Here is a 25,464-nt window from a genome sequence, read left to right as displayed (position 1 = left end):
TGGGGAGATTAATCCATGATGGAAGGGAACTTTATTTATTTATCATGTCAGAAGCAAATTGAGAATACAGTTATAATGTATAAAAAACCACAAAGTTAAAAACTTGGCATTGTACTAAATGACCTTTCATCAGTAGCTGGCCACCTGGAGTGCCTCTGGTGTCGCTGTGAGACGGTCCTCCATTGTACATGTGGCAGGGCTCAGGCCGCATTATAGTAAGTGGTCTGTGGTTTGCTCTTCTCTGCACTCGCAGTACAAACTCCCTCCTGGGCTCAGTTAACCTGAACTCTCAGGCAACCAACATAAAATTTAAACTAAAATTGCATACTGCATTCACAAAAATGTTTTTAAATAATACAATAAAACTGCTACATTCAGTTTGTCTTTATTTCCTTAATTTGCTTTTAATTACTGCATTTCAATATTAATATGTTAATACACAGATTATACTAAGTATGAGATAGCATGGGGTATAGCATTAGTTTGTCCTATTTTTAATAGTAACTCTCTAGATACCAGAAACTAAATTTATCCAGCATCTACAAATCCTGTGGGTGCTGGTTAACTGAGAGTCTACTGCATATATATTTGTGTGCAGGCATGTAGCCCCCCCCCCCCCCCGAAATTCTCAGGGTGGTCTGCGAGAAGGCCTTACTGGTACATTATTTAAACTGTTATGTTATTCATATCATGATCTGATCACCATGCTCAATATATCCCATATGCATGGGGGGTATTGGGGTAACGATACAAAAGGTTTGCTAGGCTAGACCCTCTTTCACTCAGAATCAGCCCCCCCCCCCCCCCCCCGGAAACAAAATCCTGGCTACGGGCCTGTTTGTGTGTACATAAATATTGTACCAATAGGAAAAGAGGAAGACAGTATTACAGATTAATGTTTTCAATCAAGAAGAAAGCTACAGTCCTGAGTCTAGAAGTCCTGAGCAGGGCAGTTGACGATGCTGCAAATTGGGGTGCATCTATACTGTGGAATTACTGCAGTTTGACACCACTTTAACTACCATGGCACAAAGCTATGGAATCCTTGTTGCTGAATATCTGTCTTTGTTAATCTGCTGTATACCATCTTAACCCCAATTATTTTAGTCGGATTTTAAGTTTTTAATGGCTCTAATTTGTTAAATGTATTATGCCATGTTCATTTCGGCTTTTTTTGGGTTTTTTTTGTTATATATATGTTCCACTTGCATTGAATGTTTGCCATTGTGTTTTATATAGTTGTAAGCCGTCCTGAGTCTCCCTGGGGAGATAGGGCAGGCTATAAATAGAGATTATTATTATTATTTATTCATTCATTTGTTTCCGACTCTTCGTAACCTTATGGACTAGCCCACAACAGAGCTGCCTGTCGGCCGTGGCCACCCCCATCCCCTTCTAGGTCATTCTACAGTTTAGTATAGATCAGGCATAGGCAAACTTAAACTCTCTAGGTGTTTTGGACTTCAACTCCCACAATTCCTAACAGCCTCAGGCCCCTTCCTTTTCCCCCTCAGCAGCTTAAGCGGGAGTCAAAGTCCAAAACACCTGGAAAGCCTGTTTGCCTCTGCCTGGTATTGATGCACCCTTGGACGTTTCTCATTCGAAGTTGACTTGAAGGTAATTAACGGTTGTTTCTGACTCTTCGTAACCTTATGGACCAGCCTACACCAGAGCTCCATAGGCCGTGGCCACCTCAGCTCCTTCAAGGTCAAGCCAGTCACTTCAAGGATAACATCCATCCATCTTGTCCTTGGTTAGCCCCTCTTCCCCTTTTCCTTCCGTTTCCCCCAGCATCACTATCTTCTCCAAACTTTCCTTTTTTTTATTATGTGGCCTCTAATATCCTTACCTCCAGCCAGGCATTATTTCCTGGAGTCTGGACTGGCTGGATCTTCTTGGTGTCCAAGGCACTCTCAGAATTTTCCTCCAGCACTAGTATTATTATTATTATTATTATTATTATTATTATTATTATTTTACTGACAAAAACCACAGTATGTCACAGGAAACGAGATTTCTATGCTGGATTTCGTATCACAAAATCACAAGTCGAACACTTCACAAGCATCCAGGACTGTGTGATGTATTTTCGAATGATGCATGCAGATCCAAGTAAGTTGGCCTTTTGCAGTTGACAGATCGTGATTTTGTTAATGTTCGTTGTTTCCAAATGCCGGCTGAGATCTTTTGGCACAGCACCCAGTGCACCGATTACCACTGAGACCACCTGTACTGGTTTATGCCAGATACTTTGCAGTTTGATTTTGAAGTCCTGATAACGGCTGAGTTTTTCCTGTTGTTTTTCTTCAATGCGACTGTCACCTGGTATGGCGACATCAATAATCCAAACTTTTTTCTTTTCCACAATCGTGATGTCTGGTGTAGTGTGTTCCAAAACTTTGTCAGTCTGGATTTGAAAGTCCCACATTATTTTTGCATGTTCATTTTCCACTACCTTTGCAGGTTTATGATCCCACCAATTCTTTACTGGTGGTGGGTGGTACTTGTGACATAAGTTCCAGTGAATCATTTGGGCCACAGAGTTGTGTCTTTGTTTGTAGTCCATCTGTGTGATTTTCTTGCAGCAGCTGAGGATATGGTCCATGGTTTCATCAGCTTCCTTGAAGTCTGCATTTTGGGATCATCAGCTGATTTTTCAGTCCTGGCCTTAATGGCATTTGTTCTGATGGCTTGCTCCTGGGCTGCGCGAATCAGGCCTCCGGTCTCCTTCTTCAGGGTTCCATTTGTGAGCCATAACCAGGTCTTCTCCCTGTCAACTCTTCCTTCAATTTTGTCAAGGAACTGCCCATGCAAGGCTTTGTTGTGCCAGCTGTCAGCTCTGGTTTGGAGTGCAGTTTTCTTGTACTGGTTCTTTGTCTGCTGTGCTTTGAGAAGTTTCCGATTATTGACTTCAATTAAAACAGGTTCTTGGCTTTCCTTTACATATTCTGCCAGGGCATGTTTTTCTTCTCATCATCATCATCATCATCCTGGGAGCTGTAGTTTGCTGAAGCACCAGCACTCTTGCAGAATGCCAAATATTCACTGTTGAATGTTTTTATGTTGAATGTTTTTATATGTGAGAGGAAGCCACAGGGAGAAGGGAGCAAGCTTGTTTTCTGCTTCCTTGGAGACTAGGACGCAGAACAGTGGCTTCAAACTACAAGAGAGGAGATTCCATCTGAACACGAGGAAGAACTTCCTGTGAGAGCCGTTCAGCAGTGGAACTCTCTGCTCCGGAGTGTGGTGGAGGCTCCTTCTTTGGAAGCTTTTAAACAGAGGCTGGATGGCCATCTGTCAGGGGTGATTTGAATGCAATATTCCTACTTCTTGGCAGAGGGTTGGACTGGATGGCCCATGAGGTCTCTTCCAACTCTTTGATTCTATGATTCTATATTGTGAAATGCTATTTTAAATTGTAAGTCGCTCGGAGCACCTTGGTGGAGAGCGACTAATTAAGAAATAAAGTGAAGTGAAGTGAAGAAAGCTAAAAACCATGTAAAACTACACCTCCCAGGATTCCCACAGTTAAAATGGTGTCAAACCTCATTCATTCTACAGTATACTATAGTATAGATCAGGAATGGGCAAACTTAGGCTCTCCAGGTGTTTTGGACTTCAACTCCCACAATTCTTACCAGTCTCAGCAGAAAGGAAAGGGCCTGAGACTGTTAGGAATTGTGGGAGTTGAAGTCCCAAACACCTGGAGAGCCTAAGCTTGCCCATGCCTGGTGTAGATAGATGCACCCTTGGAAGTGTCTCATTCGAAGTTGGCTTGAAGGTAATTAACAAGAACAAAACATTTACAAAAACAATAGACACAGGCATGAAAGGGAGGGGAGCTCTTATGAATACAGAAACAAGAGATTCCTTGAGGACTTGAGTTGGTCAGCCAAGCTCTTTTTCCAAAAGGGCGGCGATAGGAAAGGAGGGGGGGGGGATTTGGCGCCCTATGAATATGCAAAATAGTGGGCGTGGCGAGCCGGGGGCCTCGAATCGAACGTCATGAATATGCATACGATCCCGGGCTCGGCCTCGTCTCCCTCGGGCCTGACGTCGCCGCCGCCGCCGCCGCGCTTTGGTCGCCCCTTCTCCGGAGTCCCCGCGCGTGGAGCTGCGCCCCTTTCCCCCCTCCCTGAGCGGTGGAGCCACGGTGAGACGAGTGGGGGTCGCGCGGGGAAGAGGAGAAGAAGGGACCCCCGAGGGGAGGGGGCAGGCGAGGGGAGGGGCTGCAACCCTTTCCTGATCTCTGTAAAGCAGTGCTTTGCAATTGGGGGGGGGGGGGGGGGGAGAGAGAGTTAATCTTTGAGTTGGAGGAGGAGGAGGGGGGAGTCGTGGGCTTGGCAGCAGCCCCCTCTGGTTGCCTCCGGGATTGCAATGGGCCTGGGCTACGGCGAGGACGGGTTGGGGAGGGAGAGGGGGAGGGGGCGTTGGCGTGGCTCGAGCTGGAAGGCCAATGAGTACCATATGGATGGTGGCTAGATCGGTATCTGGGCTCCCCATGGGTTGCCCCTTGCTCTGGTTTGTCCTCCCTACTTTCCTCTCCCCCCTCCTTTGTAACTTCCCCCCCTTGCTCCTGCGTGATGGACCCGCTCTCCTCCCTCCCCCCCCTCTTCCTCCTCCTGGGTGGACTTCTCCTCGACAGCCATGCCCCCCGCTTTCGGGTTTGTGAGCCCGTCCACGCCCCGATTAGCAGGAGTTGCCTCCCTGACTCAATCCCAGTTTCTCTGGAGGCGGGCTGAGTGGCCACAAAATGCCCTCCCTGGCCTAGGCGTGAGGCCACCCTCTTCAGTGATGGCCACCCGCCTCCTTTCACAACCTTCTTCCTGTCTTGCTTGAACCAGCATGACCAGGGGTGCACCTACACTGTAGGATTAATGCACTTTGACACCACCTTAACTTCCAAGGCTCAGTGCTGGGAGTTGTAGTTCGGGGAGGCGCCATTCCTCTTTGACAGAGAAGGCCCAAGAGCTCGAGAAACTACCCTTCCCAGGATCCCATAGCATTGAGCCATGGTCATGAAAGTGGGACAGGACTGCATTCATTCAACAGCACCCTTGGTAGTTTCCTCAACAATCTGCTTTTTGTAAAGGGTTACTAATTGGTCAGGGGCCATGGTGGTGCGGAGGGTTAAACTGCTAACTTGGCAGTTCAAATCCACAAACGGGGTGAGCTTCTGTTGTTAGCCCCAGCTTCTGTCAACCTAGCAGTTTGAAAACACGCAAATGTGAGTAGATCAATAGGTACAGCTCTGGTGGGAAGGTAACTGTGCTCCATGCAGTCATGCAGGTCACATGACCTTGGAGGTGTCTATGGACAACACCGGCTCTTGGGCTTAGAAATGGAGATGAGCACCAACCCCCAGAGTCAGACACGACTAGATATAATGTCCGGGGGAACCTTTACTTTTTTACTGATGGTCTTTTGTTTATGACTGCTTTCTGATATTGAAAAAGGGATCTCTTTGTGCATTCATATGGCAGCATTTCTTACATGTCTTCCCTATCTTGTGTTTGTTCCCACTCCTTATCTGCCTACTTTGAAATCTGTTTGAACCAGAAGCAAAGGGGGGAGGATTCGTCTTTATTTAGAACTTCGGGGTTCAACCAATGTCTGTTGTAAACTTTTCTGTGTTTATCAGTCCATATTGCTGTACTTTTCTGCTGCTCCTTTTTCTCTAAGGCAGTGGTTCTCAACCTGGGGTCCCCAGACGTTTTTAACCTACAACTCCCAGAAATCCCAGCCAGTTTACTAGCTGTTAGGATTTCTGGGAGTTGAAGGCCTAAAAAATCTGGGGACCTCAGATTGAGAACCACTTCTCTAAGAAGACCCTTCTTTTGTCTGATGGACTCTACCTTCCTGTGTCAGAGTTCTTGAACTCTTTGAGGGAGAAATATTCCCCAACCCCCCTGCCTACTACACAGTCTACAAACCCTTCTACACAGCCACATAACCCAGAACATCAAGGCAGAAAACCACACAATATCTGCTTTGAACTGGGTAATCTGAGTCTACACTGGCATATATTCCAATTCAAAGGAGATAATGTGGGATTCAGCTGTGGAAGGGGACTGAGTAATGTTTTAGCACAAGTGGGTCTTCGCATAAATTCCGAATCTGCCTTTCTTGAGAAACTTTTGAGTTATGTTTTGAATTGTTTTAATTCTATAGAAATTTTAATACTGGTTTAATCTTAACTTTTTGCATGTCTCTTGTTTTGCATGTATTTCCTTTTACTCTGCAATTCACCTAGAGTCCCAGTCTTGGGGAAAAGAGAGAGGACACACACACATACACATGCTGTAAAGTGATGGATTGCTTATGCTGCAATTAAGGTCCTTTTTATACCTCGTATTTATTAGCAGTGGATAACTTTGGAAGGCCCAGGGGGCGGTTGTCTCCCCATGGGAGCCCTCTGGGGCTTGCATAGATTGCCAGCATTGTAGTAACAAAAGTGGCAATAGCCCAAAATCCATTTATGGTTTTGAAGAATGAGATTTTCTTTCTTTGTTTTAAATTGGGCCAAGGAGTGATTGCAGCCTTTTAAAACCAGGATTTGAAATAAAAATGCTACTTCTCAAGACTTCTAGGAGTGGCATTTTCACCCCCCCCCCCCCCCCCCCGTCCATCTCCCCTTTTTTTCTGGAAACATTGTCTGCTAGAGAGTGAGGTTCCACTGCAAAAACAGCCTTGGAGCCTGGATGCTACTTCATCCACTTCATCACACTAGAGAAAAAATTCACTTAAAATCCGGTTTCTTCCCCCTGCAGAATTCTGGGGTTTGTAGTTTAGTGAGGCTGTTAAATGATCCTCCCTAAACTACAAACCCCAGAATTCTGCAGGAGGAAAAAACTGGGTTTTATTTGCCCATCCCTGGACCTTAAGAGATATCTAGGCAAACAACAGCCCAAAGATAGCAAGGTGTCTGCCTCAATTTATGTAAACCTCAGACAACCTCATAGTTGCACTCCTTGATTGAGTTGCATCCTTGTTTAATGTTTCTGTTATCTTTCTACATTCCTTGTTCTTCTCACGTTAACTGTGGACTTGGTGACACGTCTCTTTAGTGTTAGATGGTGAAAGGCCACAGAGACCAATTTAGCACTGGTTGAACAAAATGCAGTATTCACACATTGGAACAGCTTCTCAGGAAGAGATATTGTGCTTCAGAAAATGTCACCCACCCCTCCCCTCTCGACTAGCATGCCAGGCCCTGTGGCTTAGGTAATTCTGATTCCAGCAGCCCTTGCCCCATTAGATCCTCTGCTGCAATTGTTGCAGATGTTCATTGGGTGGAAACATAATTTTCACTTAACTTGTTTAAGGGATTTCCAAGTTTTACCATATTTTTGCCTTTGAAAGCTAGTATGTGCAGAAGTAGAAGATGGGCCTTGTTAATTTAACTCTTTTCTTACAAAGGTTCTGTTTCTGAATACTTTGAGGCTATGCATAATAAATTTTTTGCGGGGACAATTTGAAAACTTTAGCCTCATCAATCTGCAAGTCCTGCTACAGTTTCAGGGCAAAATGTCAACTCTGATAAGATGTTGGTTCATTTCACCTGCCCCCAACCCAACTATTGTCCCATCTATAGTTTCAAATGCAGGAACAGCACCACATATAGGAAATGCATTGTGAACCAATACTAGTGAAGTGGGGCTTTCAGTAGAAAAAAAAAAAGGTAAACACTTTACAGTACAATGCCAATATCTGCTGGGAATATATTCCTGGAGTTTGCGTGCATATGTAAAACCACAGATAATAGCAAACTCCATTACTGCCAGTGGGACTAATCATGGAGCTACCAAGAAAAGGGTGTAGCCTGTACAGGAGGTCCTAAATGACTCTGTGCAACCACGGATAAATGAAACATATATCCTTTCCGCAGATATAGGGGTCATTGCTACAGTTACAGTCTGGATTGGGCTGTAGTGCTACTTTGGCCCAAATATGGGACGATTGTGCTAAAACTGTCAACAGCTTTCAGAATCATTCCAAACCTAAATATTTTGGAAAAACCCAACCAGCACACACCATAGTAGGACTCCAGATGGTGGTAGTGGTGAAGGGACTAGTACTATAACAATTTTGGAGAATTCTTGACTTATTCTTGGGGATCAGGAATAAACAGCTTGGAAAGAGAGTTGTGTGAAAGCATCTTGCTTTATTGTGTTGGTAGCCTCTTCAATGCGTATATCTGAAGAATAGGGAATCTTACCTATCCATATGATGCTGGACTATTATTCCTGTCATCCCTTTTCATCCAAAACATTTGGAGGCCAGGATTTTTGCCACTGCTGTAGAAGGAAGAGTAGTTGGAGGAGAAAGCAGTTATAGCAGTTATGAAAGCAGTTAGTGAATAAATAAATATAAATAAATATCCTAATTTAGTTTTAAATTTGTAGATAGCACAATGGATATCAAACTACAAAAAAGGAGGTTTCACCTGAACATTAGGAAAAAATTCGTGATAGTGAGAGCTGTTCAGCAGTGGGACTCTGCACCGGAGTGTGGTGGAGGCTCCTTCTTTGGAGGTTTTTAAACAGAGGCTAGATGGCCATCTGCCAGGGGTGCTTTGAATGCGATTTCCTGCTTCTTGGCTGGGGGTTGGACTGGATGGCCCACAAGGTGTCTTCCAACTCTTATGATTCTATGAATACATGAATACATGTTGGAAGAATGCAAACTGTCCATTGAAAAAATGATAAAAAGAGAATCGTCTCACCTGAAATAAGAAGTAAGTGGTTCCAGAGCAAATTAAGACTGAATTGTCCCTGAAAATGTAGATGATTGAATCGAATCTGTTGTACTGTGGACATACATGAGAAGACGTGACTCTGTATAAAAGACAATCACATTTGGCAAATTAGAAGGCAGAAGGAAATAGAAAGGCTGTATTACAGGTGGTTGGACTTCGTTAAGGAAGCCACAGCCTAGAGTTTACAAGACTTGAGCAATGCTGTTGCGAACAGGGTGACTTGAAAGTCTCTCATTCATAGAGTTGCCATAAATTGAAGTGAACTTGGCTCCAGTTAACGTCAACAACAATAATATGCACAGCCACAGGGTAGATATGTCCTATGTGATCTGCAGCATTGTTTTCTATAGTTGTTTTTTCTGCATAAAACACTGCTGAATGTCTTGGAGATACAAACTCATCACAGAAGAAGCCTCTGTTAGATAGTCAGTAATGTTCTTGGAGCATTCCCAGCTCTATGTTTTTGGCTGAGTTTTTGTATTTGCTGCCTTCTCCATATACTTTGTAGCATGTTTTAAGACTGATATTTCAGACTTATTCTCTGATTTGCACAATCAGATCTCTATTATAGTTTTGAACTGCTTGCTTCCTCTAACTTTCTAAGGTGTAGCTCTCTGTGTTCCATTGTAATTATATTCATTATCACTGTCATCATCATCCTAACTTTTCCGCTAAACCAGGACTCAAGGAGGCTTACAAAAACCCAAGGAGGTTTGTGATACAGATTTTTTAAAAAATGTACATAGTGTAAACATGGAGCCCCTGGTGGAGCAGTGGGTTAAAGCGCTGAGCTACTGAACTTGTTGACTGAAATGTTGCAGGTTTGAATCCTGGGAGTGGCATGAGCTCCCGCTGTTAGACCCAGCTTCTGCCAACCTAGCAGTTCGAAAATATGCAAATGTGAGTAGATCAATAGGTACTGTTCTGGCGGGAAGGTAACAGTGCTCCATGCAGTCATGCCGGCCACATGACCTTGAACAACGGCAGCTCTTTGGCTTAGAAATGGAGATGAGCACCAATCCCCAGAGTTGGACATGACTGGACTTAATGTCAGGGAGAAACCTTTACCTTTACCCTTACCTAGTGAAAACATACAACATTTTATTGTTAATAGTGTAAAGGAACTGTAGAATTAAAATGATTTAGTTAAGTAAAAATCCCAACAGTGTTAAAAAACCTTTCATCATATAGAGTTAAACTATTGGAATTTTTAAAGAAGTCTTCATTGGTGATAGAAGGTGAACATGGGGAAGCAGTCTAGCTAAATAGGAAGGGCGATCTGGAGTCTGGGACCAGCCTCTTACAAGCCCCTCATGTATTCCCACCAAATGTTCTTGTGAGGATGAAAATACTGACAGTAGGGCCTCCCCTGAAGATCTCAATGTCTGGTGTAGATTCTCCTATGAATCATGTTGCACACATGACAAAGTTATATACTACAACCAACTGTTGTATGTGAAAAATATTTATATCAGTGCACCTTTTGTTGTTATGTGCCTTCAGATTTATTCTGACTTAAAATGCCCTGTTCTAGGATTTTGTTGGGAAGATTTGTTCAGAGGTTTGCAATTACCCTCCTCTATGACTGAGAGAGTCTGACTTGCCCATGTTCATAGAGTGGGTTTCCATGCTAGAGTGAGGATTCAAACAGTGCTACTTGAATACTCAAATCACTACACCATGTTGGTTCCCTTTGGAGAATCCTCTCTTGGTCCAGACATCTGAGTCATGGACTCACTTGGTGGTCATTGCTAAGCTGTTCTTTCTTAGTTCAGAATGAAAATCTCTTATTTTATCAGGTTGTGGTAATGATGGACACTTCTATAGAATGCTTAAGATGATGGTCTGTTTGGATGCTCCTATCTGTCCATCATGGTGTGAACCTCCCTGTTCTCCGTGGGCTCCATTGCTTCATTCTGAATATTTCAGAAGTGCTTTTCTGTATACCTGTTTCATCTCTGTAGCCCATGGCCTACATGGGGAAAATATTACTTCACTTTTACTAATTATGTTTATAGTTTGCTTTCCCCCCCATGCAACTGTAATAGATCTTCAGCACATAATTGTTCAACTTTCTATAGGGTACATGCCATTTTCTGTTGGGGCAATAAAGCTTTATAGAAAACATCGATAACATTTAGCAGGAGTGTAGCTTGAATGTAGAAGACAATCATAAAGGAAATGCAAATTCACTGTATAAGCCTTGCAAATTAAATTTTTGATCAAGTGTGAAAGAATGTTCCCTTCAGGGATCTTTCACAATGTGAGGGCAAGCTTACCATAATTGAAGTTCTCTTGCAATACAGAGTTTCTTTTCAATTTAAGATAATTTCTAGCTGTGGGACAGTTTTTATCATCATATGATCTAATGTTTGTTTCTCATGCTTTACAGAAATGAAGTATAGTGTGCATTGTTCCTTCCCCATTCTTCATTCTTTGGTTGCCCATATGTGTTTCTCTAGGCGTATCCTTCAGGGAAGAAATATATTTCATAATGACCATTGCTTTGCATAGATATTACTTTTTTAAGTACAGGAAAAAGAATGTAGTATCCAGTGTAATGAATTCATTTACAGGAGTGCCATAAGTCAAAGTCCACATGAAGGCAGTTGACAATAACAAAATGGAAATACTTGTATTTTATCCAACAGAAGTAATATTTATTTAGGGTGTCAAATTGTGGGCAGCAGTCCTAACCACTGCATGAAGCAGAGTTTGATATATTTCCTTACCTTTGGTACATTGGAGTAGAAAGGGTAAATTTGTCCCTCACTGCTATTATTACTATTACTATTACTATTAATAATAATAATAATAATCCACTTTTTCTCTCAACAAAAAATACTCAAAGTGGTTTACAGTAAAACCAATGCAATACAATTTAAAACCTAAAAATATACAAACATTAAAATAGAATTAAATTTTAACAGTATTAAAAATAAACAGTTAAAACCCTTAGAACTGATTACAAATCTTTTAATAGCTAAAACCGCAGTACACCCTGACTGGTTCTTAAAAACCTCCTTCTTGAAAAGCCTGTCTGAATAAAAAGGTTTTAGCCTGCTGCTGGATATATAGCAGGGAGCTCCAAAGTTGAGCTATAGTCTTCTACCAAGTGTTTTCAAATATTTTGGGGAAAAAATCCATCATCCTTGACTATTGGCCCTCCTGATGGGCTTGACAGGAGTTTTCGTCCACCAAAATCTGAAATATGCCAAGTTGAGACTGGGCGGTATATTTTTTTGTCTCTCAAGTTCAGCCTTTCACATTTTACTCCTGTTTCTTAATGTGGAAGACATTTCCTATGGTGTTTCATTTTTAATTGTTGTTTCAGTATCGGCTGGTTTAATAAAACTATTCTTTATTCCTTCTTAAGTGGTTCTCAAGCAATCTGATGCAGTAAACGGGCACCCCCCCCCCCCCCAAATGTTCCAGGGCCAATGCCATATTTGTGCCATATTATTATTGTTGGATTCACATGGTTTCCTTGGAACTGGCTGTGGATCAGCAGCCGATGGCTCATAAACTGGCACAGATTTGCAGACCTACTTCATTGAGAGGCACTATTCCAGTGCAAATGTAATAAGAAACCTCTGAGTCTATGTGAAATAAAAAATAAATCATATATTTTTAAACATGTAGTTGAAAGGTTTTCATGAAATATATTGTGTCACCATACATTTCGTTATTACAATTTATTTATGTGTCTGTGTCTCTTATAAAGGGTTGGTTTTGCTAGTAAACTGAATTATCGTGTCGCAAAACGATACATGTCTAAAAAGTGCAACACAAACATGAAATGCTTGGAAAGCTCTGCCCTAGAGGCTGGTTTTCGGTGTCCTTTTCTATTATTCCCGCCACATTGTCTTTCTTCCTGCCTTCATCTTCTCTCTACTAAGTGAAATGTCTTTCTTGTTACTGTAGTTAAGCCTCCCAAGTGTTGTGTAGTCACTTTATATTTTGATCCATAGAGAAAAGTTAGATAGTGGTGGTTGTAATAATAATAATAATAATAATAATAATAATAATAATAATAATAATAATAAAGGCCACCTTACTTGGATCTGCATGCATCATTCGAAAATACATCACACAAGTGTCCGACTTGTGATTTTGTGATACAAAATACAGCATATATATCTCATTTGCTGTGACATACTGTGTTTTTGTGTCAGTAAAATAATAATAATAATAATAATAATAATAATAATAATAATAATAATATGATACAAAATCCAGCATATATATCTCGTTTGCTGTGACATACTGTGTTTTTGTGTCAGTAAAATAATAATCTATGTATATAATAAAAGTCAAAACTTGTATGCGGAGGACAAAAGTGTGGCGGGAGGAGTATGTGCAAGCGTTTTGATTGGCTGCTGCAGTGCTGCTATTTGCATATGGTCTCTGATTGGCCAGCTTCAAGAGGAGCCCCTGGTGGAGAAAAGAGTTCATGGAAGAAACGGGGACATGAGAAGGAAATTTGCATATGGTCTCTGATTGGCCAGCCTCAAATCCAACATTCCGAGATGACAAAGAGAGGAAAGGAAAGGCCGGGGGCTGGGTCAGAACACTCCCAATACAGACCGAAATAGGCACACAGAGCCCCCATGACCCACTCTACATCCTACTGCAGTTTGGAGGAGGATGAACCATGGATGATGGGACTTGCGGTACCATTACTCACATTCTGAGACCACTGTTAACCTCATCCAATGACTGATCAGGACCAAACTTGGCACATAGACCTCTCATGCCCCACTTTACATCCTGGTGTGGTTTGGTCGGGGATAGACCTTGGATTATGGGACTTGCAGTACCTTTGCTCAATTCTTGAGACCACTGCAACCCTCATCCAATTACCGATAAAGACCAAACTTTGCACACTGAGTCTCCATGACACACTCTACATCCTGGTGCGGTTTGGGGGAGGATGCACCATGGACGATAGGACTTGCAATACCTGCACTCCCTTCCTGAGACCATTACAACTGCCAACAGTGATGAATCAGGATCACAATTCGCACAGAGAGCCCACATGACCCACTCTACATCCTGGTGCAGTTTGGAAAAATATGGAAATGGATGATGGGACTTGAAGTCACTTCACTCACTTCCTGAGACCACTGAGACCCTTGCCAATGACGGATCAAGACCAAACTTGGCACACAGAGTCCCCATGACCCACTCTACATCCTGGTGCACGTTTGAGGAGGACAGACCATGGATGATGGGACTTGAAGTACATTCACTTACTTCCTGAAACCACAGTGACATTCATCCAAATACCAATAAAGACCAAACTTGGCACAGAGAGCCCCCATGGCCAACTCAACATTCTGGTGATGTTTGAGGGAGACTATGGATGATGGGACTTGCAGTACCTTAACTCACTTTCTGAGACTGCTGTGACCCTCATCCAATGACTGATCAAGACCAAACTTCTCCATCCTGGTGCAGTTTGGAGGACGATGGGACTCACAGTACCTTCACTAACTTCCTGAGACCACTGCGAGCCATATAAATAACTGATAAAGACCAACCTTGATACACAATTCCTTTCTCAAATAACCCGGGCAGCGCCGGGTCCCCAAGCTAGTCTATATATATAATAAAAGTCAAAACTTGTATGCGGAGGACAAAAGTGTGGCGGTGTATGTGCTCGCTTTCTGATTGGCTGCCACTGTGGTCTCTGATTGGCCAGCCTGAAAGTTCAAAGATTCCGATTGGCTGGGCAGCGGTGCTATTTGCATATGGTCTCTGATTGGCCAGCTTCAAGAGGAGCCCCTGGTGGAGAAAAGAGTTCATGACAGAAACGGAGTCATGAGAAGGAAATTTGCATATGGTCTCTGATTGGCCAGCCTCAAATCCAACATTCCGAGATGACAAAAAGAGGAAAGGAAAGGCCGGGGGCTGGGTCAGAACACTACCAATACAGACCGAAATAGGCACACAGAGCCCCCATCACCCACTCTACATCCTACTGCAGTTTGGAGGACTATGAACCATGGATGATGGGACTTGCAGTACCACCACTCACATTCTGAGACCGCTGTTAACCTTATCCAATGACTGATCAGGACCAAATTTCACACAGAGACCTCTCATGACCCACTTTACGTCCTGGTGTGGTTTGGCCGAGATGGACCGTGGATTATGGGACTTGCAGTACCATTGCTCAATTCTTCAGACCACTGCAACCCTCATCCAATTACCGATAAATACCAAACTTGGCACACTGAGTCTCCATGACGCACTCTACATCCAGGTGCAGTTTGAGGGAGGATGCACCATGGACGATGGAACTTGCAATACCTGCACTCCCTTCCTAAGACCATTACAACTGCCAACGATGATGGATCAGGACCACAATTTACACAGAGAGCCTGCATAACTCACTCTACATCCTGGTGCGGTTTGGAAGAATTTGACAATGGATGATGGGACTTGCAGTCACTTCACTCACTTCCTGAGGCCACTGAGACCCTCGCCAATGACTCATCAAGACTAAACTTGGCACATGGAGCATCAATGACCCACTCTACATCCTGGAGCAGTTTGGAGGACGACAGACCATGGATGATGGGACTTCAAGTACCTCCACTACCCAAGACTGCTGCAAAACTCATATAATGACCAATACAGACCGAAATAGGCACACAGAGCCCCCATGACCCACTCTACATCCTGCTGCAGTTTTGGAGAAGGGTGGACCATGGATGATGGAACTTCCAGTACCTTCACTCACATTCTGAGACCTCTGCAAACCTCATCCAATGACGGATCAAGACCAAACTTGGCACATAGACCTCTCATGACCCACTTTACGTCCTGGTGTTGTTTGGAAAAATTTGGAGATGGATGATGGGACTTGCAGTACCTTTGCTCACTTCCTGAGACCACTGAGACCCTCGCCAATGACTCATCAAGACTAAACTTGGCACATGGAGCTCCAATGACCCACTCTACATCCTGGTGCAGTTTGGAGGAGGACAGACCATGGATGATGGGACTTCAAGTACCTCCACTTCCTTCCAAAGATTGCTGCAACCCTCTTCTAATGACCAATCAAGACCACACTTGGCACACAGAGCCCCCATGATCCACTCTACATCCTGCTGCAGTTTGAAAGGGGATGGACTTTGGATGATGGGACTTGCAGTACCTTCACTCACTTACTGCCACCACTGCTACCCTCATCTAATGACTGATAAAGACCAAACTTGGCACACAGAGCCCCATGACCCACTCTATATCCTGCTGCTGTTTGTAGGAGGATGGCCCATGGATGATGGGACTTCAAGTACCTTCACTCACTTCCTGAAAATAATGCAGCCATTATCCAAAGACCAATAAAGACCAAACTTGGCATACAGAACCACCATTACCCACTTTCTCTAATAACCCGGGCAGCGCCGGGTCCCCAAGCTAGTCTATATATATAATAAAAGTCAAAACTTGTATGCGGAGGACAAAAGTGTGGCGGTGTATGTGCTCGCTTTCTGATTGGCTGCCACTGTGGTCTCTGATTGGCCAGCCTGAAAGTTCAAAGATTCCGATTGGCTGGGCAGCGGTGCTATTTGCATATGGTCTCTGATTGGCCAGCTTCAAGAGGAGCCCCTGGTGGAGAAAAGAGTTCATGACAGAAACGGAGTCATGAGAAGGAAATTTGCATATGGTCTCTGATTGGCCAGCCTCAAATCCAACATTCCGAGATGACAAAAAGAGGAAAGGAAAGGCCGGGGGCTGGGTCAGAACACTACCAATACAGACCGAAATAGGCACACAGAGCCCCCATCACCCACTCTACATCCTACTGCAGTTTGGAGGACTATGAACCATGGATGATGGGACTTGCAGTACCACCACTCACATTCTGAGACCGCTGTTAACCTTATCCAATGACTGATCAGGACCAAATTTCACACAGAGACCTCTCATGACCCACTTTACGTCCTGGTGTGGTTTGGCCGAGATGGACCGTGGATTATGGGACTTGCAGTACCATTGCTCAATTCTTCAGACCACTGCAACCCTCATCCAATTACCGATAAATACCAAACTTGGCACACTGAGTCTCCATGACGCACTCTACATCCAGGTGCAGTTTGAGGGAGGATGCACCATGGACGATGGAACTTGCAATACCTGCACTCCCTTCCTAAGACCATTACAACTGCCAACGATGATGGATCAGGACCACAATTTACACAGAGAGCCTGCATAACTCACTCTACATCCTGGTGCGGTTTGGAAGAATTTGACAATGGATGATGGGACTTGCAGTCACTTCACTCACTTCCTGAGGCCACTGAGACCCTCGCCAATGACTCATCAAGACTAAACTTGGCACATGGAGCATCAATGACCCACTCTACATCCTGGAGCAGTTTGGAGGACGACAGACCATGGATGATGGGACTTCAAGTACCTCCACTACCCAAGACTGCTGCAAAACTCATATAATGACCAATACAGACCGAAATAGGCACACAGAGCCCCCATGACCCACTCTACATCCTGCTGCAGTTTTGGAGAAGGGTGGACCATGGATGATGGAACTTCCAGTACCTTCACTCACATTCTGAGACCTCTGCAAACCTCATCCAATGACGGATCAAGACCAAACTTGGCACATAGACCTCTCATGACCCACTTTACGTCCTGGTGTTGTTTGGAAAAATTTGGAGATGGATGATGGGACTTGCAGTACCTTTGCTCACTTCCTGAGACCACTGAGACCCTCGCCAATGACTCATCAAGACTAAACTTGGCACATGGAGCTCCAATGACCCACTCTACATCCTGGTGCAGTTTGGAGGAGGACAGACCATGGATGATGGGACTTCAAGTACCTCCACTTCCTTCCAAAGATTGCTGCAACCCTCTTCTAATGACCAATCAAGACCACACTTGGCACACAGAGCCCCCATGATCCACTCTACATCCTGCTGCAGTTTGAAAGGGGATGGACTTTGGATGATGGGACTTGCAGTACCTTCACTCACTTACTGCCACCACTGCTACCCTCATCTAATGACTGATAAAGACCAAACTTGGCACACAGAGCCCCATGACCCACTCTATATCCTGCTGCTGTTTGTAGGAGGATGGCCCATGGATGATGGGACTTCAAGTACCTTCACTCACTTCCTGAAAATAATGCAGCCATTATCCAAAGACCAATAAAGACCAAACTTGGCATACAGAACCACCATTACCCACTTTCTCTAATAACCCGGGCAGCGCCGGGTCCCCAAGCTAGTATATAATAAAGAAGAGTGTTTGTTTGTATAGGACAGAGGAATTGTGGAGGGCGGAAGTGTATGTGGCAGCGTTCTGATTGGCTGCCACTGTGGTGCTATTTGCATATGGTCTCTGATTGGACAGCTTCAATAGGAGCCCCTGGTGGAGAAGAGGGTTCATGGCAGAAACGGGGCATGACAGAAGGAAATTTGCATATGGTCTCTGATTGGCCAGCCTCAAATCCAACATTCCGAGATGACAAAGAGAGGAAAGGAAAGGCCAAAGGGGGCTGGGTCAGAACACTCCCAATACAGACCGAAATAGGCACACAGAGCCCCCATCACCCACTCTACATCCTACTGCAGTTTGGAGGAGGATGAACCATGGATGATGGGACTTGCAGTACCACCACTCACATTCTGAGACCTCTGTTAACCTCATCCAATGACTGATCAGGACTAAACTTCGCACACAGACCTCTCATGACCCACTGTACGTCCTGGTGTGGTTTGGCCGGGGATGGACCGTGGATTATGGGACTTGCAGTACCATTGCTCAATTCTTCAGACCACTGCAACCCTCATCCAATTACCGATAAATACCAAACTTGGCACACTGAGTCTCCATGACACACTCTACATGCAGGTGCAGTTTGAAGGAGGATGCACCATGGACGATGGGACTTGCAATACCTGCACTCCCTTCCTAAGACCATTACAACTGCCAACGATGATGGATCAGGACCACAATTTACACGGAGAGCCCGCATAACTCACTCTACATCCTGGTGCGGTTTGGAAGAATTTGACAATGGATGATGGGACTTGCAGCCACTTCACTCACTTCCTGAGACCACTGAGACCCTCGCCAATGACTCATCAAGACTAAACTTGGCACATGGAGCTTCAATGACCCACTCTACATCCTGGAGCAGTCTGGAGGACGACAGACCATGGATGATGGGACTTCAAGTACCTACACTACCCAAGACTGCTGCAAAACTCATCTAATGACCAATCAAGACCAACGTTGGCACACAGAGCCCCCATGACCCACTCTACATCCTGCTGCAGTTTTGGAGAAGGGTGGACCATGGATGATGGAACTTCCAGTACCTTCACTCACATTCTGAGACCTCTGCAAACCTCATCCAATGACGGATCAAGACCAAACTTGCCACATAGACCTCTCATGACCCACGTTACGTCCTGGTGTTGTTTGGAAAACTTTGGAGATGGATGATGGGACTTGCAGTACCTTTACTCACTTCCTGAGACCATTGAGACCCTCGCCAATGACTCATCAAGACTAAACTTGCCACATGGAGCGCCAATGACCCACTCTACATCCTGCTGCAGTTTGGAGGAGGACAGACCATGGATGATGGGACTTCAAGTACCTCCACTCCCTTCCAAGGATTGCTGTAACCCTCTTCTAATGACCAATCAAGACCAAACTTGGCACACAGAGCCCCCATGATCCACTTTACATCCTGCTGCAGTTTGAAAGGGGATGGACTTTGGATGATGGGACTTGCAGTACCTTCACTCACTTACTGACACCACTGCCACCCTCATCTAATGACTGATAAAGACCAAACTTGGCACACAGAGCCCCCATGACCCATTCTATATCCTGCTGCTGTTTGTAGGAGGATGGGCCATGGATGATGGGACTTCAAGTACCTTCACTCACTTCCTAAAAATAATGCAGCCGTTATCCAAAGACCAATAAAGACCAAACTTGGCATACAGAACCGCCATTACCCACTTTCTCTAATAACCCGGGCAACGCCGGGTCCCCAAGCTAGTAATAATAATAATAATGATACGAAATCCAGCATATATATCACATTTGCTGTATCATATTGTGTTTTTGTGTCAGTAAAATAATAATAATAATAATGTGATACAAAATCCAGCATATATATCTCATTTGCTGTGACATACTGTGTTTTTGTGTCAGTAAAATAATAATAATAATAATAATAATGTGATACAAAATCCAGCATATATATTTCATTTGCTGTGACATACTGTGTTTTTGTGTCAGTAAAATAATAATAATAATAATAATAATAATAATAATAATAATAATAATAATGTGATACAAAATCCAGCATTTATATCTCGTTTGCTGTGCCATATTGTGTTTTTGTGTCAATAATAATAATAATATTCTTTTGTCTGGATAATTTACCATGTCTTTGCCTGTGAAACCCTTAGTATTTTGATATATATAGACTAGTATAAATAGACACAAGATGCGACCCTGGTAGAGGCTTGGCAAACAGCTCTGGAGGAGTATGAAAATAATTGGGATCCATTGTGGCTTGTAGAAAAATGAAGTATCTGAGCGGCAAGAACAACAATGTCTGTTCTGCCTTTTTCTCTCTCTCCTTCAGAGGCATTCTGCCTGCTTTCAAATTTCCCTTAAAAGGGAGAGACTGTGTGGTTCCACCTCCTTCGGCCTGGTGTTCAGATGCAAGCTACGGAGCAGGGCTGTTTACACTCTCTGGGCTGTGTTTCAGTCTCAGGCCGTTTTTGTCACACGGCGGGAGAGTTTTCCTTTTCATCCTCGGGTTCACTTCTGTTCTTGAGTGCTGAACTAGCAGAGCAATAGCCAGTTGGAACGGCTTCTGGCACGCACCCTCCCCATAACCCTGTTCCTCCTCCTGGCCAGGGTTTGGCCCTCTCTAGAAATCTAGTGGGAGGCTGTTGCCGTAGCGACGGGAGCAGGCCCCAGCTTTACCTCACTGAATTCCAGGGCCGGTGCCAAGCAATTGAGAAATCGGGAGGAGGGGGAAGTACTCCAGATGTTTACTCGCTGCTCTGCATATCCGGGTTGGGAGCAGACACAGCTGAGACGGAGGACCGAGCAGCAACGCTTCCTGTTGCTCGAAGGGGTGGAGAAGCAAGGGCTTGGAAAGAGAAGGGAGATTCGGGCTTGCAAGGCAGCCAAAGGGGAGTGTTGTGGCAAAGTGACAAAGGAAGGGGGAAAGGAGGCAGCACAAGAGTTCAAGGCACAGATTTGGCATGAGAAGGAGCAGTGTCTCTGGCAGGGTGTGACAGAGGTGGAGCAGGGGCAGTGCTGCGTGGAGCAGAGCAAGAGAAAGCTAACAGCTTTATGAGTGTCACATTCCCATCCTTCAACATGAGTCACGGCCTGGGTGCTTGCAAGAGACTCGCTCCCTTCATCCATGTTCCAGCCTGCCCTGGGAGCGGCCTGCCATGAAACCGACTCTGCGTCTGTGCAAAAGAGCCCATGGATCCCTATAGTTAAGTTAGTAAGGACATCTTTAATCCATATATCTCCTGAATGTGTTGGGATTAGAAAGGAAGGAACAACCAAAACAAAAGAAAGAAAGAAAGAAAGAAAGAAAGAAAGAAAAGAAAAAGAAAAAGGGAGGCTTATGCTGGAAAAGGAACCAGGTGGAAAGGTTATACCAAACTTGGGGGGGGGGGGGGGGGGCTTTGGTGTCCTAAGAGATAGGAAACCTTGTTAACCTGTTTACAGATTTATATTTTTCCACAGGTTGTCTAAACTCATCTTTTTCTGCTTTAGGGACTGACATTTATGTGGAGTTCTGAATCCCAGCTTGGTGATGTGATGGATCCTAAGCCCCAGCCGCTGTCCTCCCTCCTTCCCTGTACTGCTGCCAATGGACGTGGGGGGCCCAAGCAACCATCAGGCAACCCAGAGACAGGTATGTCCTGTGATTTTAGCCTTTAGCTTGAGGAGCAGTATCATTGGGTACACCTACACTGTAGAATTAATGCAGTTTTGACACCATTAGAACTGCCAAGGCTCCATGCTATGGAATCATTGGTGTTGTAGTCATACCTAAAATTGATAGTGTACGAGGTGGTAATCTCAAGCTTGAACTTCTGCAATGCATTTTACATTGGGCTACTTATGCACCAAGTTTGGAAACTTCCCTTTGTTCAAAACACAGCAGCCAGACTAGTTACAGGAACACCCAGGAGTGAACGTATTACATCTATACTATAGTCACGCTTCTGGTTGCCCCAGGCAAAGTACAAACTGTTGGTTTTGAACTTTAAAACCCTACATGGCTTAGGTCCAGGTTACATACAGGATCACCTTCTCCCATACAATACACCCTGCACACTTAGGTCCTCTGGGGGCTGCTACTCCTACCAGACAGAACTTGACTGTCACTCAGAGGACCTTTACATCAGCTGCCCCAGGTCTCTAGAATGACCTGCGAGAAGAAATCCGACAACTAAATTAGACCAATCTCTTCTTATACAGCTACCCAGTCAATTCTAAACTGAATTTTCTACTCATGTCTTGTGTTTGCTGTTTTAATTGTTGTTCTGTGATTTTTAATATATGTATTTCATAGAAATACATTTTAATAGATGTATTTAGCATAATGGGTTGTTGTAGGTTTTTTCAGGCTATATGGCCATGTTCTAGAGGCATTCTCTCCTGATGTTTTGCCTGCACCTATGGCAAGCATCCTCAGAGGTTATGAGGTCAGACTTCATAACCTCTGAGAATGCTTGCCATAGATGCAGGTGAAACGTCAGGAGAGAATGCCTCTAGAACATGGCCATATAGCCCAGAAAACCCTACAACAACCCAGTGATTCTGGCCATGAAAGGCTTCGACAATATTTTGCATAATGTTTTACAATTATGTGTTTTTAACTGTGTTGTGCCCCACACGAGCCTCAAGAAATAATAATAATAATAATAATAATAATAATAATAATAATATCTATCATTTTCTGCCCAAAAGGGCTGGTGCCTCACCAGACTACACATCTTAAGATTCCATATCATTGAGCCATGGCAATTTAAAGTGATGTCAAGCTGCATTAATTTGACAGTGTAGATGCGTCAATTGTCATTAAATCATGCATTGTTTTATCAAATTTATAGAGGCTCTGGATTTTCCTGTTTAGGGGTGATGGGTCATCTGAGAGTTGAGAACCAGTTGTTTTTGTTTTTAGATTACATGATATCGTTCATGCTTAATTGGAGTGCTGTAGGCTCTTACTTTTATATGCATGAGGAGGATTTTTTTCTTTGTCTTCTTTTTTAATATGGTTCAAACGTATATTCATCAACTGCTGTTTGCAGTGGAGCTCCCCCCCCCTCCAAGAGCTGTGTCATATGATTCTTCTTACCTTAAAGATATTACAGTTTATATGCAGTCCTGAGGGACTTCACAGGTGGTATTAGTAGTAATTTAGAGGCTCATCCAGTCTAGCTTGTGTCCAACGTTACATATCATCTTTAATTTTTCTTTGTGCTGATAGCACTGTGAGATTATAGATTTACAGAGGAGCAGTGCTACACTAAATGTTTCTGAGGTCTAATTGTTTTTTTTTTTACTTACAAATGAACTATCGAAGAGTGCTCTTAGTTTCACTGCCCACCAGTCCAGCTCTGTGAAATTTTATTCTTAGTCATGCTCCAGTTATACACAAATAACTGAAGCCTATCATGGGTAGCCATGTATCTGAATTTTGATGCATTGGGTAGCCATGTATCTGAATTTTGATGCATTGAGGAAGTGTTCATTACCTTATCATAGTGATTAACATCCCCATAGCTGTACCTTTCCCTGAATTAACAAGTGTATAGAACTTTCACAGTGGCTTTATGAGAAACATAATAGAAATGAGGTTTTAGATTTTGCTGTAATAGGGATGATAGCAAAATATGCCCAGCTCTAATCAGCTTCTACCCCATTTCTGTTTAATGCTGGTTGTAATAATCTAATGGAGAGAAACAATGGGTGCTTTTATACTTAGTGGTGCCTAACACAAGGTGGTCTAACCTGAGAAGAAACCACAGCTGTAAAAAGAAATTGGAGTAAAGGACTTGGAAAGAAGATGCATGGCTTTGTCATTTTTCATTGTCATTTGTCATTGGTTATAATCTGTCCTTTGAAATATGGTTTGGAAATTCAGAGCATAGATATTGTTGAAATTCAGAGCATAGATATTGTTCAGGTGTTTTATGTATGTGGGTATACAAGGAAGTGATTTCCCATCTTGTATTTTAGTTACTGTGTGTGGTGATTTAACTGTTCCTTAACTCCACCCACCTTTCCCTAGCCTTAGGAGATGCCCGGCCAAAGCCACCTGTGAAACCCAAGCCTTGTGTGCTGCCAAAGCCAGCCATGCCAACAAAACCTTCCCCTGGACTGCGGCAGTCTCTTCCTGAGGTGCCCTCAGCAGAAAAGATAAATTTTCTGGCTGGGCCAAAGCCATACAGCAGTGGTGCTGGCAATGCTGTTAAACGCCTTTCTTTTAGTCTCAACAAGTGCCCTCCCAAAGAAGCTGCTAATGGGAAAGAGGCCCTACATCTATTTCCTACTCCAGTCAAGACATCTGGAGAAGAAGAAGCTGGGACTGCAAAGAAATCCAGTGCAGCAGATGGAACTTCTGGGGAAGAATGTGAAGAATCCTCTATTATATGCAAGGGTGCTGTCCCCTTCAAAGTGAAGCCAGTGCCAGTAGTGGCCAAACCAGAGCGTTTTCCTGGGACCACAGTAGAGGAGATCTTAGCCAAGCTAGATAAACCCATCAAAGTGGGGCCAAATAACCCCGACAGGCCTCGACTTGTGCGTTCATTTTTCAGCCAGGATGGTAGCACAGCTGTTCAATTGGGACCTAAAGGTTATGCTGCATCCAGGAGATACTCCAGCGGTGGAGAAGGGGAAGGAACTGAGCCAGAGGATCCTACCTACAGAGTCTCTGATGAAGTTGAGGAAAGCTGTTTGTCAAGGAACAAGGAAGAAACTACAAGCTCAAATGGCCAGCATGTGCCTGAAACTGAGCAACCAGCAGGAGCAGTAGAGAGAAACACAGATGTCTTCTCTAGAGTCAGGTGGGATAATAAATGATTTGAATAGTCAGATATTTTTGAGGGGAAATTCTGGGTTATTATGGATTGTTGGCTTTGCAAAGCAAAATAAAAAAAACTGTGGTGGTATGTGGCTCAGCAGCCCCTTAACTGCTAGGGAAAGTTAAAATGTGCCAAATATACTTCAGAGTGATCTATTGGAATGATTTCACTGTTCTTTCACACTAGGTTTTAGAAGAGCTAAGTTATTTATGCGAGGTGAGAATGGGGTTATCAAAATTTAAGGCTACAGTCCTGGGCATGCATACATGGGTATAAATCTTATTCAAACAAATCTGACTTTACTCAGTGTAGGAAGAATTGGGTTCATTTCCTACAAGAGTTGTCTTTGCAGAAGCCAAATTACATTCCATCCTAATATGGAATTAAGATTTTATAAATATATATATATATTTGCACTTGAGCATTTGACTGGGTAGGGACTAAAACAGCTCTAGATATAAAGTGATGCTATTTGAGCTTTCAATTAGCACATTTTATTTATTTATTTAAAACATTTATATTTTTGCCCTTCTCACCCCGAAGGGGACTCAGGGCAGAGCACAACATACAAAT

The 25,464-nt window shown here is 43.7% G+C and overlaps 1 protein-coding gene across 5 annotated transcripts in view; it reads left to right on the top strand.

The window, feature by feature from the left end:
* Positions 1 to 4,002: 4,002 nt before the first annotated feature.
* The window catches only part of TNKS1BP1 (tankyrase 1 binding protein 1), a 40,428-nt gene continuing 18,966 nt past the window's right edge, over positions 4,003 to 25,464 (top strand). Inside the window, exons 1-3 of one of the 5 annotated variants that reach the window (XM_060771977.2) lie at positions 4,003 to 4,153; positions 21,569 to 21,710; positions 24,099 to 24,873. In XM_060771977.2, the coding sequence (XP_060627960.2) occupies positions 21,581 to 21,710; positions 24,099 to 24,873 (905 nt within the window). In that variant the 5' untranslated portion in view covers positions 4,003 to 4,153; positions 21,569 to 21,580. Of the gene's footprint in view, positions 4,154 to 20,804; positions 21,291 to 21,331; positions 21,436 to 21,568; positions 21,711 to 24,098; positions 24,874 to 25,464 lie in introns of those variants that run through there. The other 4 variants (XM_067461526.1, XM_067461519.1, XM_060771985.2 and 1 more) reach the window with 4 other exon arrangements.

The sequence above is a fragment of the Anolis sagrei genome, chromosome 1, assembly GCF_037176765.1.
Source record: "Anolis sagrei isolate rAnoSag1 chromosome 1, rAnoSag1.mat, whole genome shotgun sequence".
Classification (NCBI taxonomy): Eukaryota; Metazoa; Chordata; class Lepidosauria; order Squamata; family Dactyloidae; genus Anolis; species Anolis sagrei.
This window is presented reverse-complemented; position numbering and strand designations above follow the sequence as displayed.